Here is a 17,095-nt window from a genome sequence, read left to right as displayed (position 1 = left end):
CAAATGTGCCGTATTTTGTAGATACAGTGCATTTCTGCCCTTTCCCGGTGGCGCAGGGCAGTGCTGCAAGGTACTCCAAGCAGCAGCAAACATTACTATAGCCTTTTGTTTTGCACAAAAGTTAAATCTTTAGTTATTTCAGGTTTGATGATGTCTCTATGCACTCGGAGCACAGAGGGTAATTGAGCACTGGGAATCATTAAATTATCCCCATAACGAACACACTCACATTGCATAAAGCAACCCAAATAGTTGACTTCAATTTCACTCTACCATCTATGATCCCAAGACTGAGGAGATTTACATGGAAAAAGAAGCATTTGATTAGGTCAAGTAGCTGCAGTAATTCTCAGCCTTTGCTTCAAGTCACATGCCAGTTTATTTTCCACACATGTCCAACTGGTACAGCCTATCTTGCAAGTGAAAAGCATAGCAATGTCCGGGAGGCAAAACACCCTAACAGGATAGCAAAATCCACCAAATTGATAACACATGGCACTTAGAAACATCACTGGCCAAGGACAACACATTTTGTCTTCGAAAATGAATATGTGTGCATTGCATGTTGGTGTACTTCATATATTCCCCTGAAAATGGTCCAACTCTATATAGTCTTTAAAAGTCACATCATGGTTGAAAACAAATGTGTTGCTTCCTGGGAAATAAGTAATTCGCCACGTTCCATCTACGTATTTCAAATTAAGGTCTATCTCACATGGAATTTCTCCTAGATTGAGTAACTCGCTGTGTTCCTCATATATCACATTTCAAATGAACACACAAATATCCCTTTGAACTGAGTAACTGTTTAGGATTCTTGTAAATCTCAGCAACTTGGGGAGCCTCATAGACATTTACCCAGCAAATGAGTATCCCTCAATGTTCCTCATTAAATCACATGTGGGGTCAAATCAGATACACTTGGGAACTTGACGATTCACTATGGGCCTGATGTACTACTGCCATTTGTAAACTAGATAGGTGTAAATTGCACCGATTAATTTCACAATTGGGATATAATTTGTGATGTGACCCATGTATCAACAGGTCACATCAGAAACTGTCCATTCACCAGGGTCAGAAAATGGCTTGCTGAATCAATAATAATTATGGAAGTGGGGGCGTGGCCAAGCAACATGGCCGGTGGGAAGCGCTCCTAGTGAGCTCCCGCTTCCTGGCAGAATCCTGCAATTATCCTGGGGTGCCTGAGGCAAATGGTGCCCCTCCCCTGCTGTGGGACGGTGCACTGAGAGGTCTGGTGGGACACAGTCCCCCTTTTTTGAAGGTCGTGGAGGCGGGCGCCGAGGCCGTGTCTGCGGGTCTCTCATGAAACGTGCACAAGGTGGCTACTGGGCCCCGAGGGCTCATGTGGAGGCAGTGAGCAGGTGACTTGGCTGCACTGCCTACTTGGTGGGCCTGCTGGTCGCACGGCCTCCATTCTACAAAAGAGGACTTCGGGACCATGAAGTGGATGGCGGCATCCTGAGAGGGCGCTGGTAGGATCAGCTGTGCTCTGGAGAGCCGTACTGAGGCCGACATGTGCCAAGCCCGTGTCTGCGGGCCTCTCCTTGGCTGCACGTGAGGTGAGGCGGCTGCTAGGCCCCGTGGGCCAGTGTGGTGATGGTGAGCAGGCGGTGTGGGCCACTCTGCCGATTCCGTGGGCCTGCTGGTCACGCGGCCCCTGCTTTACAGTGGAGGTATCCGGGGCCTTGAAACTGGCGGCGGCATCCTGAGAGGGCGTTGGTGGGATCGGCTGGGCTCTGGAGAGCCGTGCTGGGGCCTGACGGGCTGAAGCTGTTGGTAGGTGCACACTGGAGTGGGTGTGCGCACGGCGGCCCCTGTGCCCAGATTTTCTAACTTTCTGACCCCTTTGGCTCTTAGCTCTGAACTCATTGAGATGGGTCCTCTCTTATAGGGGGTATCTACGACCACTGCTTTGAACACAATGAGAAATAGAAGTGTACAGTGGTACCCTACAGAGGGAGGAGCAGCAGATCCTGTCCTTGCCATACCTTGTGCTCCGGACACTCTTGCAGTTTCCCTGTAGCACCTGAGACTGGGTCATAGCTCAGATTCGGGTACGCAGTAAGATGAGGCGGCATAGGTGGGCAGATGCATCACAGGGTAACACCATGGAGCAATATACCACTCCATGTCCGGCCAGATCGGAGGGGAGCGGAGACAGCTTGAGCGTACCTGGCGAATCATGAGGAGACTTCGTGTGCGGAGCTTCTTGCGGCTATCCAGGGCTCTAGGGTGGCTTTGGAGGCTAAGATAGAAACCGTGGCAGTGGAATTTAACCTACTCCGGGCGGACCTTACGAAGGTGTCTGATATTATCAAAGTGGCAGAGGGCTCTATCGTGGAGCTGCAAATGGAGGTGGGGGTCCTGCGGAAACAAATGGTGCAGGCCAATTCCACGGTCGGACGACCGGAGGCGAGGCTGGAGGACGCAGAGGGGAGGTCCCGGCGGAATAATGTCAGACTGCTGGGTTTCCCGGAGTATGTGGAGGGGTCAGCAGCAGAAACCTTTGTGGAGGACTGGATCAGAGATGTACTGCAGCCGACCGGGCTCTCCATGATATTTGTAGTGAAAAGTGCTCATAGGGCCTTGTTGCACCTCCCCGGCCAGGCGCACCACCAAGGGCTATCATTGCCTGTCTTCTGAACTATAAAGACCGAGACTGTGTGTTGCAGGCTGCCAGGGAATCCAACAGGGCAGTATATGAGAACTGCAAAATATCCATCTATCCTGATTATACGAACAAGGTACAGGGTTCTCGAATGGGATTCATGGAGGTCAAGGTGAAGCTTCGTGCAATGAACATCAGATATATGCTCCTGTGTCCTGCGTGCTTAAAGGTGCTTTCAGGTAGGAGGTTGCATTTCTTCGAATGCCCGGGGGAGGTGTGGAGATGGCTGGAAATGTGGGATAAGGTGACCCCAGGGAGACCGGAAAGGACTGGAGGGGTCTCTCCTCGGGCCTCTAGAGTGGAAGGTCCGGAATGGAGGTTACGTGATGATGGTCAGCTGTCAGGACACTAGGGGCTTGCGGGTCGGCTGCAGACTCTACTCGTAGAGTTGAGATATAACAGGATGGGACAATGGCAGTGGTGTCTACTGGTTTGGCTGTGGGTTTGAATGTGGAGCTGGAACGGGAAGCTGAGAGGGTCTCTGCACAGGTCTATGTCCTTAATGATTCAGGATAGCTGTTGCGCCCTTGCTTGCGGGGCTTCTGCGTTAAAGTGAGAGGGCCTCTCTGGAGAAGAGATGTGACTAGAATATGGATAAGGTCCTGACGGGCCTCACTTAAGAGTCGGAATATATTGGACATCAGGGGGCTTATGACAGTAGCGATCTACGTTGGGGTGGTATTCAGGCAATTTGCAGATCGATGCCGGGGTAGGTGGTGGTCACTCCACAGCTGTGGTAGGACTTTAGACCTGGATAGTTGGGGTTTAGGCTGCTGTCCTGGCAGCATCTGTAGCATGGATTTACAGTATAGTTTGTTACGGTTGTTTTACTGTATATCCGGGGTGGGGGTTGGGAGTTTGAGGGGTTTGATTGGCACAGTTTGTCAATATCTGAAGTTGTTCCAACAGTGCAGGTATAATGGTGAGATGTACAATGTGTACCTTCCTTGTCTTCCCATGATGGGATGGGATTCGAGAGGTGGCGCTCAAATGGGAGGGATGGAAGTTCAGTACCAATATGGGTCATCAGATTTATATGTTGACGTGGAATGTCAGAAAGTTGAAGAGATACACCAAGCACTATAGGGTACATTCCTTCTTAAAGAGGCATAGGGTTCATATTACCTGTCTTCAGGAAACGCACATGACTGAGGAGGAAGCACAAAAAACTGTGCAAGAAATGGCGGGTCAAATGTTCTTATCCTCCTTCTCCTCTTATGCGCGGGGTATGTCTATATAGGTGGCTCCAGGGGTTCCATTCACCCACATATTCAGTGAAAGAGATGTCGAGGGTAGATATGTTCTCGTTGAAGGTATGTTGGATGGATCACCTATCATTATCCTCAACACTTATGTGTCTAATACTGATGATCACTTCTTTATACCAAAATACCAGATATCCTGGGGGACAGTGTGGATAGGCCTATTGTTTGGGCAGGGGATTACAACTGTATATTGAACGGGGAACCGGATCACCTCCCGCCGAAGCTGGGGACTAAGCCATTGATGGTGAAATCTCTTGCGGAAGTGAGGACTCATTTAGGGTTATGGGACAGTTGGAGGGAGCAGAGAATACACTTGTCATTCCAGAACACATACTGGCTTGGATAGGTTTCTGCTGAGCAGTCTTAATAGTTTGCAGGTGCTGAATGTTACACATATGGGTAGGTTCTTATCTGATCATGCACCAGTGCTGATGTAATTACAGTGGGGGGCAGCTACTGCCTGTTTAGAGCATAGTTGGCATTTGCCTGCGGACTTCCTCACTGATGTGGGGTGTCGGGAAAGGGTGGGTGAGGCCATCAAAGGGTACATGGATTTGAATTGGAACACAACACTCTCTAGGGGCGTGGAGTGGGAGGCTATGAAGGCAGTAGTACGGGGGTGTGTATAGGTACGGCGTGCGGGCAGACGAATGGAGCAGGAATTTACAGATCTGGAGGAGAAATTAGGGGACTTGCAGCAGCGGTTACCAGACACGAGATTGGCTGAAAGGGAGGAACTTAGGTTATACAAGTAGGTTAACAATTGTTGGGATACCCTGAGTCGGGTCACACTTAGAGGATACAGGCAGCGACTGCACCAGGAGGGGGATAAATCTGGCAAACTTTTGGCGTGGATTCTGAAGCAGGAGGTGGAGGTTCCTCCTATTTTGCACATTAGGAATACTAGCGGCGAAATGCTCACGAAGCGCACGGACATTCTGTGGGTTTTGGCTGAGCATTTGCAAGGGGTGTCGAGGGCTGGTGCTGCTCCCCCAGAGGATGGTATGGGAGGGTCTCTGAAGCAGATGCGGCTTCCGGGCTTGGAATTAAAGAGTAGGGATACTCTGGAGACTGTGATTACTGTGGAGGAGGTGAGGAAGGCAGTTGCTGTGATGACCAAGTCTTAAGTCCCCGGGTGGTGATGGCTTTCCTGTTGGGTTCTATCAAACATTTTCCTTGTCTCTGAGAGTGAAGCTCCTGGAGGTGTTCGAGGAAGCTCGAGTGTGTGCCATGTTGCCAGAAACTGTGCGTCAGGGCATTGTGTGCTTGATGCTCAAGCCGGGAGGGCATCCTAGTGACCGCTTCTCGTATCGCTCGCTTACCATGTTAAATAGCGATGTCAAGATACTTTGTAAGATTTTGGCACTCGGCTCCGCGGGGTGATTCAGGGATTGGTGCACGAGGATCAATGTGGGGTTATTCCTGATCGCAGCACATCCTACAACTTGTGCCGTTTAGCACAGTTTCTGCACGAAACTGAAGGTGAGGAAATTGAATTGGCGCTAGTGTCCTTGGGTCTGGAGAAAGCCTTTGACACAGCTGAGTGGGGCTATCTCTTAGAGGTTTTGCAGGGCATGGGGTTTGGCCCCGGTTTTTGCGCTTGGATGCGGTTACTGTACACTGCCCCCAATGCACAAGTACGTGTGGGGGGGGAGCTATCAGACTCCTGGGAGATCGGTAGGGGCACGAGACAGGGATGCCCGCTTTCACCTGTCCTATTTGCTCTGGCGGTGGAGCCACTAGCGATCTGGCTTCAAGAGGAGCTGGGACCATAGAGTATCCAAGTGGGGCGGACCAAACATGTGGTTTCCCTGTACGCAGATGATGCACCGGTTTATCTTCGGGAACCTCGTGTCTCGGTGCCGATGCTACTGCAGAGGTTGGATGTTTTTGGGGTCATCTCTGGTCTCAAAGTAAATAGGAAAAAATCGCTTCTGTTCCCCTTGGGGTCCCTAAGCAGGGTTCCGTAGGCTGAATTACCTAGGGCAGGACTCAGATGGGAAGTTGAGAGTTTCCGGTACCTGGTCATATGGGTTACTCATTCTATGGCTGCGCATGATAAGCATAATATCGAGCGAGTAGCTGCCGGCCTGGAACGTTCGGTATTATTCTGGAACAGATTACCTCTTTCCGTAATGGGCAGGGCTGCTGTGGCAAAGATGGTGTTCTTGCCCTGGTGTCTATACCTGGTCCAGAACTCTCTATATTCGTTGGCTGCTCGGCTCGTCCATCGTTTGGGTAGTCTGCTGATCTCTTTTGTGTGGGCTGGGCGGCGAAGTAGGGTGGCTCTGCTGGTGCAGAGGGATCGTGAGGGGGAGGGCTCGCTATTCCTAATATTAGACACTATTATTACGCAGCACACTTGCAATATGCTACCAAGTGGATGACGGATACTGATAACTGGGAGAAGAGATTGCTTACAGGAATGTAGATTGGGCGGACCTTGGTGCATATATTGAAGTCGGGGTAGATCTGCGGACCTTGGTGCATATATTGATGTCGGGGTAGGCCTGACCCCTCTGCTCCCTACTAGATCAAGACCACTGCTGGAATCTGGGAGCAGGAAGTTAAACATGTACTCCGACGAGCCCCCTTTGAAAGAGAGCTGAAAATATGGGATTTGGCACACTTTTGGGACATAGAAAAGTTGATGTCTGTGGAGACTTGGAGACTGGGAGGATGTGAGGTGGCTGGGGGTCTTTACACCAATGGAGAGTTTATCTCTTTCACTGAAGCTAAGGAATTTTTTGGTCTGGGCCCTGGTCAATTCTTGCAATACGCAAAAATGGGAAGTGTGGCATACGGTGTCATGTAATAATAGGTTTACGTTGTTACATTTGAACTTTGTACACAGAACGTATCTCACACCCAGTCGACTAAACACGATTGACCCGATCCGCAGAGAGGGATGCCCTAGGTGTGGTACATTTGGTGCTTCCTTCCTACATCTGGCCTGGACTTGCAGGACAGGATTTGACTTCTGGCAGGAAGTGGCAATGAAAGTTGAGGAGGTTACGAGACTGGGGTTGGAGGCAACGCCGACGACCTGTCTCTTGGGAGAGGTGCAGAAACCACATGGCTGGAGCATTCCACATAAAATGGTACAGCTCGCGCTGGTGTTGGCTAGGCGCAGGGTAGCAATTGGTTGGATGAGCACCCGGAATCCGTTGATGTCAAGTTGGATTTGGGATTTAATGGAATGGGGTGCAGCCGAGGAACAGCATATGCGCCTGACACAGAGGGATGAGAGGGCACTCACTGATGTAGCGGCTTGGGGAACCTTATTGGAACGGTTTACTAGTGTGGAGGACTTAAGCTCTGTAGGTAGTACAGAGGATGAGGGGGGGAGGGGATGAGGATACACATTGAACCTTCTGAGCAGGTGACGGCCAACTGTGGTTTCGACATGTTTCTGTTTTCTACAAGCTATATAATGTCTTTTCTCATGAGGATTTGGGCTGGAGGGCAATATTAGGGCACTGGTTGTGACTGTCTCATGGCGTGGACTTGTTGAATACTACCCTTTGATATTTTGATATAATGATAATGTTATGTCTTGCTGTAACCTGCACTGCATTGTATGTTATTGTTGGTTATAATTTTTAAACTCAATAAAAACAGTTAAAAAAAAAAAAAAATTATGGAAGTCACATTTTTGGACCCCTTGGGAGTGGCGACAAAAGTTGTGATAGAGGCCTGAAAGGGACAGCAGACCACCACTTTTGCATTTGCTTTCCCTAGCAGAATTTCTTTGAAAGCAGCATGTGTTGATTACAAAATATTTCCTGTTTGTACAAATATTGAGGTGCAGGCAGTGGTCACCTGAATACTGCTTGCTCACTCCATCCAGGCTGCCCAACATGATTCCCTAAAGGGAAGCTGTCCTATGGGGCAGTTTCCATTTTGCAAATATGTTATTAGCCCATCTTGAGACGTTCTAATGGTTTGCGGCTATAATTGAGGTCATAATGAATCAAAAAATATTATCATGTTATCGGAGTAATTTGCTTAGGACCACATGTAAATAATTTAGGGATTGCAATTTCCTAATTGTGATTGTTTGCGAATCACAATTAGGAAATCACAATTCATAATGTACAAAAACTAGAAGTTTGAAACAGCGATTCCTAAAGAGGTCCCAATAGACCTACCTCATGAATATTAATGAGGTAGGTCACAGTTTGCGACCCATTAGGAATTGCAGCTATCACAGGGATGGTGACTTGCTGGGGTCAGAAGACCACCATGTCTATGATAGCTTTTTAACAAATCAATCTTTTTTTAAATTTTAATCCAGCCAGTTTTCTTTAAAGGAAAACGGGATGTGTTTAAAAAGAAAAAAATGAAACGTTTAAGTTTAATTTTTTAAGAGCAGGCAGTTGTCCATGGGACCACTGCCTGCTCTTAAAATATTTGTACCAACATTCACACATTTTGTCAATGGTTAACACTACCACCGTTGAGGTCGCAAGACACTCCTACATACCGCTGTTACAGATTACAAATTACAAGTTGGCCTTTGTACATTTAAAAAAATATTGGGGGTCATTCTGACCTTGGCGGTCCATGACCGCCATGGCGGAGTGCGGCGGAAGCACCGCCAACATGCTGGCGGTGCTTCCTGGGCGATTCTGACCGCAGCGGTAAAGCCGCGGTCGGAAAAGGGGAGCCGGCGGTTTCCCGGCAGTTTCCCGCTGGCCCAGGGAACCCGCCATGGCGGCGCTGCTTGCAGCACCGCCATGGGGATTCCGACCCCCGTCCCGCCAGCCTGTTTCTGGCGGTGTCCACCGCCAGAACCAGGATGGTGGGAACGGGTGCCGTGGGGCCCCTGGGGGCCCCTGCACTGCCCACGCCACTGGCATGGGCAGTGCAGGGGCCCCCTAACAGGGCCCCACAAAGATTTTCACTGTCCGCTGTGCAGACAGTGAAAATCGCGACGGGTGCCACTGCACCCGTCGCACCCCTTCAACTCCGCCGGCTCCATTCCGAGCCGGCTTCATTGTTGAAGGGGCTGTCCCGCTGGGCCGGCTGGCGGTCTTCTGGCGGTCGCCCGCCGGCCCAGCGGGAAAGCCGGAATGGCCACTGCGGTCTTTTGACCGCGGAGCGGCCTTTCGGCGGGAACCGCTTGGCGGGCGTCGACCGCCGACCGCCGCGGTCAGAATGACCGCCATTGTTTGCAGTCACAAATGGCCTGATTCTACTAATTGGGCTATTTGCGATCTCAAAAGGGTTTTGTACATATTTCTCATGTTCCTTATAATTTAAATCTAATCTGAAGTCACAAGTATTTTTGGACAACTGGGTTACTCTCAATGATCCATTCTAAACCACTTCCTGGGAGCGTTGGGGGGTGGGAGGTTGGACCTTGCAATATTTTTCCAAGAGATTAGTAAGTATTAGAGTAGTACAAATTTAGACTTCATCTATTACAAGTCAATCATTGCACAATTATGCATTATATTTGGCATTATATTTATTGTGTGTTTTAATATTATTAACATGTGGATTGTTTATGTCTTGCATTTATTCTGATATTATGCTTACAGTTATATTCAAGTGTTTAACAATACTTATTAATGGTGATTTGCTATGTTAGACTGAGTAGGCCTTCCTTTTAACATGTGAAATGCATTTTCTGTGCTTAGTGTGTTTTTCTTTTGCAGTGCACAGCATTGATTTCTTGCTAGTGAAATAAGTATTATGTATTAGAGATAGAAAGACTGAGCAAGAAGTCCTTGGCATGGACCGGATCATTTAGTGTGCCTCCTATTCTCTGTCTATCTGGGAAGAAGAAACTTAAGGCAGACCTTTTCATTAGTGTTCCGAGGGATGAAGATACAAATGCTCCTGGAACTCTCCACATTAATTTTTAGTGCTCACACTGTTAGAAGGAGTGTAGATCCCTTTTAGACTCAGAGAGGTACAGACCTCTAAATCCCTTAGCCTTACAGTGCATAGCTTCATGCTAACACTAGATTATTTCCTGAAGACTTCTACTGAAGTCTTAGCGATACTGACACCTGCCTTACTCTGTCCCAAGACCCTTGAATCTAGTTCTATTTAGTTTATAAACTAACCAGACCTTACTTCAATTCCTGCTGACTATAAGGAACTTACAATCTTGTATAGAATGTCAGTTCTTAATCAACAGTTTTTGCATTTTGTGACTATTTTCTTTATATGCCTTATACTGAAGAGACTAAACTTGTTTCTGTATTTCTGCTTGCCAATTTGATTTTGTACCTCTATAACCGGATATTGATATAGCTATATATTGAAATGATTACTAATTTGTAATAAATCTGAGAAACTTCAATATTGGTTCCTGGTCCTTTTTGTGTAGCCAAACGAGCTTCACAGAATTGTAAATGTGACTTTGATGTTAACTACCATGTCCCCAACAGAAGAAGACTGACCACCGCTTCCATGCGCACTCCTGCACATTTGGACCCACCTCATTTCTTACTTAGAATTTTCACCAGATGACTTTAGAATTATTTCATGTTAAAGAGAGAGAACAGGAGTTTCTTTATTGAACACCTATTTCTAATTCTTACTTTCTCTACTGCTGTGATTGTAAGTGCCCTGTATCTTAATCTACTTAGACGGACAGACTGCAATATTTCACACTGCTAGCTGTAGTTCTGTATCTTTTCAATAGTTTCATGATATGCATATATATTCAATTGATTATTGATTGGGAGTAAATCAAAACAGAGTCATTGATTCCTGGTCCTTATTGTGGGGCCTCATGGGCTTCATGGAAAATTTAATTGCATATTATTGTAACTCTCTTGTGTATCTTGACCAACGTAAAAAGGTACATCGGACGAGAGTGTACAATTACACTCCTCTTCACTGTCAGTAACTATGAGCCTAATTCACAAAGAGGTTTTTCTGTGTGCCTTTGTTCCTTACTCTTTTTATAGATGTGAATTTGACAAGAATAAATAGCCTGAATCACCAAGCACTTTGATGAGCAATTTTTTTCTACGCAAGGCTTACGTTTCAATTAGTCATGCGTTTCCAGAGTTGGACACCCTTACTTGTGGAAAAAATATCTTTCTGATAATAAAATGCTTTTTTGCAAATACTCATGAGCTCAGACAACTCAAAAAATACACTGTGAAACAGGTCTGGGTATGCAGGTGAAATTCACATATAAGGAATAAATAAGACACAACTACTTATAGAAATAAATGTTTGAAATGGGCCCTTAGTACTGTACTCGCACTTCAGAATCTTCATTAACCCGGAAAACAGCCACTCATACCTCATGTAATTCACCTACATTCACCTTATTTGTGCACAGAATTACTTATTATCCAGGTAAATAATCAATAAAACGTTTACCTTCACAATCACAATCTCTTCCTTGCCCGTGCACAACCTCTTCATTTCAATGAGCCATTTACGCTACCTAAAAACCCACATCTGTGATAGTTTACTGAATACAAAGTTTAGTCAAAAATACATTTTGGAGTACTTAAAGTAGTTCTTCTGTGGTACTCTTTCACATTCTCTTATATAGTTTTGTGAATTGGCTCCCAAACATCTAAAATTAAATAAATTAGAATATTGAACAAAAAATGGGGAATAACTCTGTGGGCACGGAATTATTATGGGAATTCATAGTATTTCCTGTGCTGAGGGATTTAACCCTCCCATCAAATGGGAGAAGCGGCTTCTATGCTTAACAGGTGCAGGTGTGATATGAGGGGGATTAGTATGGGAAGAGAGGGTAGAGAAGGCAAGTGACTGAGACAGAGGCCTGACAGAACACCACACACATTTCTCTGTCATTGGAGCAGTGGAATTGCCTAGAAGCTTGGATAATGTGTAACCAATTGGCGAAAACATCCAACTTACACATGAACATCGAAATTACACAAGACAAACTTACAACCCCAGCTCAATTAATAAGACATAGCCACCTAGAGGAAACTAGAAGCACAAGCTGATTCAGACTCTGATGTAGGTGGAAAGTCGTCGTTTCAAAAAGTGCTAAGAAGCCCTATCAATAGCAGAATGTGTGCAACATAAAAAATAACACAATCTGTGTATCAAAAGTTTAAAAAGAAAGCCAATAAATTGTGAGCCACCGCTATTCCAGAGATACACGTAGTAAAGCAGTAAACCAATTGCCATATTGCGCTGCTATTGTTGAGCCAGTACCTTGAGTAGTGCATGGCCTGGTGGCCGGCAATGTGGAAATAGAAGTCTGTGGTGTGCTTCATCTCATTGGTGTGGCCTGTTGTCTCAATCCAGTGTCCTAGCGGGTGGCAGTAGACTCCATCTACTAGGTTTTTCTCATTATAGACACTGCAGCGGTCATGGTGGGGCCCACTACCTGCAAAGAAAACGATACCGAGTGACTTTTCAAATTAAAACTGGGAAACCTCCTGTATCATCATGTACTTTTAAATCCAAATCAGAGAAAATTATTTCCAGTTCCTGCAGTCATTTCCATTGAGTAATAATACATTCACGGTGTAAATTTCACACAAATACATAATCTCGGTTGGGTACAGTCTTCAATTAAAGTCTTCTGTAATTGGACTGCATCTACTTTTATCTTCTACAAATGTCAAGTCAAATCCCAAACAGGTTTATTTGTATCTTGAATGTATGTAGTTGTCACAGCTACAGCGTTCTGGGTTGATTGGCCTCCATTTTGAGATGTATGCTAATTGTAGAAATACATTCTCAGCTGCTCTCCAAGAGTCCGGACTTTAAGGCAGAGAAGCCAAAACAGGAAATGTAATTTAATTAGGTGTTAACACATAATCTATTATTAGAAAGAGAAATGGAAAGCATGGTCCGATCTATAAAAAGCCAAAGTAAGTTGAAGAAGTAGCAGTAGGTTCTCCGGACCGGTAGCACATGGAGAGGGCAGTGTTCTGTGACCCAGGAAGACGGAGTAGGCTCCTGGGTACTGTCTGCTCTGGGGGTGACGTGCCCAGAGTTGGGGTCTGAACAGTGGTATACATACTAAAGGTGCCCCAGGCAGGTTTTGGGAACAGGCGTTACAAGACGACAGTGTTCCTAGGAGGGAGTTGGCGCACCTCCCGGTGGTTACGAACTACACGGATAGAAAGGGACAGGACAGCTGGACGAGGCTTTCGAAAAGATATGTGCAAGAGAGAAGACAACACAAACCCCTTTTCCTTGTATGATAAACTAACGAAATAATGCAGATTAATACAATAAAACAAGCTTCTGAGAATAAACACCCTAGCACTGCAGCAAAATCTAACAACCACCTATTAGGTTTCCTCCTACGGTGGAAACTCGATTAGGCAACAAACGTACAGTTTACACAGTGGCCCTGTCTGGTGAACACTGAAGAACTTGCACTAAAACGATCGCAGTTACATAGAGCACTAAATACACAGAGCGCGTTTGGATAACATATTTGAAAAGATGATGCATGTTGGTGTACTTTATGTTGTGTGATTGTGCGCAGGGCGTGGCTTCCATTGGTGCAGCAGGTGCAGTGGCACCAGGGCCTAGAGGTCTGAGGGGCCCACCGAATCCTGATTATTGCTGTATTTTTCAGTTCAAACATCGGTCAGGGGATCCATTTTCTTTCTTGCTCTGGGGCCCATTACACAGTGGCTACCCGACTAATTGTGCGATGCTCACAGACCCTTGCTGAAGATAAAGCATGATGAAGAGGATTATGCACAGCAAAGGCGAAGTAAGGATAGATGAGGCAGTTTTCACATACATATTCAGTACATCAGCTCTTTGTGCTGATGGGAAAGGCCTGCCTTGGCAGAGGGACACTTTTAATTATCTATGGATACATCGTCATGAGCAATAGTAAGACAGGGTTTTTGAAAGTTTGAGGAAATTTCAGCAGTTTAAAAATGTCACTGATCTCACCAAATGCCTTCAACAATTTGGGGCATTCGACCACTTTAGCACCTCTTTCTAAGGTTCAAATGGAGTTAACCAACCATAGTCTCAGGCAGAAACCTCATAATTAATATTTCAGAAAGGCATTTTGAGTAGTCCCTCAATGATTCCAAAACATATCTGGCTCCCGAAAGGCAGGAGGCCAGTGTCACAGGAAAATGTCCTCAAAGTGTCTATCCTACAAAGAAGTTTACAGTATAATTACTTGGGACACCCTAATCTTTATCACAATAACATCAAAAACGCCCTACAAATGGGGCGGAGACCCTGTACATATGTCTAGACCAGTTCCTGAATTCCTGGGCTCCTTCCCATCAAGCACTGTGATTATTTCTAACAGTGGTCAAGTATGGTCTCCAAATTCTGGTGTGTACATCTAGCAGGGAAGTCTCCCTTAATGAGAGACACCTTTCGGAAACATCAAAAAGCACAAGCAGGCCAAACTATACTGTACCCCTCCATCACCTCAGTGATTTATTTGCTACCTAAGCTGGACATGAATGATAGGATAATATCCCTGTTGTTGGCTCCTTCTCATCCTATCTAACAAGTGTCAGTGATGTGTGACCTTATAATTTCATAGCTCTCTATTACAGTCCTTCAACAGAGATGAGGTAGATGTGTGAAACAGCTACAAAAAGTGCTAAAACGGTATGAGAGAAGGCACCCATTAGGTTGAACTTAGTTCGTCTCTGCAAAAGATTAAAGGAAGTATACATGTTTCACTGTACTCAAATGTTTAGAAGATTTATCAGGACTAAAAAAAAGTGTATTTGTCTGAACCTGCAGCAGTGTATGTGCTGTACATTGAATAACTAAGTGTTCCATTCGTGGCAAACGGAAAACTCCACACCAACGTGGAGCTGCCCTGGGCTATCATGATTAGATAACTGACAGCATAACCAGAAATGTCATTTTCTTAGTTCTGCACCTAGAAAGCTCTCACTCTTTTGTCCCTCAAACATAAAGATCGAAACTCAACACACCGCAGGCTTAAAACAGTCCATGCTACACAAAAACGCTGAGGATTCAGGCGTCAACATTTGCAAATGCCTCCTAGCTTAAATATATGGTACATCAAACAGCCATCTCGGAGGCCGGCATGCACATTAGCCATGGTAGCAGCTGGCTTTAGTCCTGATGAATCTTCTAACATTTGAGAGCAGTGGAACACTGTGATCTACAATCAAAAGGTAAATACCTGTCCAGATATTTTAGCCTTTTACAGTTACAAAATATAACTTGGGAGGTACCTTCTCAGATACAATTTCAGAAAGCTTTTCAGTCTATTTATAGCCACAGACTCACGATTTACACATCTAAAGACAGAGCATCACCGGCACTTAGGTAGGATGAGAAGGCGCTAGTAGCAGGCATAGTAATCAGAGAGAAACACACCACTGAAGGGAAGCCAGTGGTGCAGCAGTTTAATTTTTACCAATTTTGTTTTTTCCATTACGTTCCTCTAATTAAGCAAGGCTTGAAAGATGTACACACCCAGTACCAGATGTAGTCAAACCCTTTTAAAACGTGCAATTGGAACACCAACTCATTAGGGAATGAGTCCGCAATTTGCTATTGCGACTTAGGAACTAACAGGTGCCATCACATATTGCACATTCCCATGAGTTCAGAAAATGACCTGCCTGAGGAATATTACACAGACAGACCACTATTTAAAACCCCATACGAATGATTGGGAATGCACGGATAGCGATCTGCAAGAGGCAGCAGACCACCATTTTTGCAACATCCTTGCATTTGCTTTGCCAAACGTGAAAAAATAGATGTAGCACTTGTCCAATGAAGGGACCTGCTGCTTTCAAAAAAAGGTTCCCATTTGAAAGCACATTGAGGGAATAGCTGAGATCCTTCGACCTATTTATTGCTGCTACACCTGAGGCTGAACGGTATAGCGGAAGCTGTCACCCCTTTACAAATGCGTTACCACCCTTGTTTGAGGCATTGGGAACTTTTCAAAAGTTTATAACTGCAACTTCAGTAAAACCACTAATGCCATTGTGATTCGCAAATAGGCAGTGGCGTAACAAGGGCCCCCGCAGCCCCTGCAGTTTGGTGGAGCACGAGTTCCAAGGGGCCCCCAGCCCAGTACTCTGGCCTCGAAGCTCCTGCGTGAGTCCAGAGAGGGGTGCCTCCCTTGTTGTGCAGGGGGTCCCCTCAAGTTTTGTTACACCTCTGCAAATAGGAGTGAGGCACCTTTCATGCACTCTCCTATATGAGAGTCGCAATGATACACTACACCCTTTTTGCAAGTCAGCGAGGGTTTTCCAGTAGCAAAATGGGTTTAGTACATGGCCAAACCAGATTTTATGACAAGACCGGAGGCTCCTATTATGCGTTTCTTTTCTTGCTTTAATTAATGAGCAGCAGTCAAGAAACTACAAATCCCATAAGGCTTAACATCTGTAGCCAATGGGATTAAAAACGTAGTTCAAAACACACATAACCAATAGTAATAATGATATGCATTATGACGTCACTTGACTGCAAGCAGCCCTCTTTTCTTGCTGCTGCAGTCGAGATAAGTCGCATTTTCTTTTACCCACTTATTTATATTATTCTATAAGTTTAATATTGTTGGTTTTATAAATATTCCGCTTTATTGCCTTTTGTTATGATAGACGGCAAGTTGCTGCATGTTCATTGGTGTCTCCGGCCACTCGTTATCTGCATTTTCGTTATTTATAACTGCCGGTTATTTATAGCTCAGTTCGTCAGCCCCGGTTTATCGTATTTGCTTTTTTGTACGCGTTGCACGAGTTCATAGGCATTCTTTTGATTTATGGTTGCCGGCAAGCTGCCGTGTGTTCCTTTCGTTTTGACCTTCCGTCTGAGAGAAGCTGAACGCTTCAGCTCTGACGTCGGGTTTTGTTTATTTTCACACGCGCGTCGCGCGCGCTCCAAAATTCCAGGCATTCTTTTTGCCTCAGGCAGCAACCGTCATTTGGTTTGCTCCTGAGGCAGAGACGTCGAACGACAGAGCACTTCTCACGGCATATTTTATTTCCTACCTAGAGCAACTTAGTTGCTTTATTTAGACCTGTTCTATATTATTAACCCCTTCTATTTCCTGTTTACAACAGTCTTCGTTTTTCTTCTCAGTTCCGGTCTCCTAAAATTCAAAAATCAGATATTCAAACCTATTTTTAGTTTAAATATATTTTATTGAAATAAAACATCATGGAACCTGGCGCTT

At 45.6% G+C, this 17,095-nt stretch overlaps 1 protein-coding gene across 3 annotated transcripts in view; it reads right to left on the bottom strand.

The window, feature by feature from the left end:
* The window catches only part of EPM2A (EPM2A glucan phosphatase, laforin), a 514,940-nt gene that overhangs the window by 281,472 nt on the left and 216,373 nt on the right, over nt 1-17,095 (bottom strand). For all 3 annotated transcript variants that reach the window (XM_069235243.1, XM_069235244.1, XM_069235245.1), the window contains one exon: nt 12,133-12,307. In XM_069235243.1, the coding sequence (XP_069091344.1) occupies nt 12,133-12,307 (175 nt within the window). The remainder of the gene's footprint in view (nt 1-12,132; nt 12,308-17,095) is intronic.

The sequence above is a fragment of the Pleurodeles waltl genome, chromosome 5, assembly GCF_031143425.1.
Source record: "Pleurodeles waltl isolate 20211129_DDA chromosome 5, aPleWal1.hap1.20221129, whole genome shotgun sequence".
NCBI lineage: Eukaryota > Metazoa > Chordata > Amphibia > Caudata > Salamandridae > Pleurodeles > Pleurodeles waltl.
This window is presented reverse-complemented; position numbering and strand designations above follow the sequence as displayed.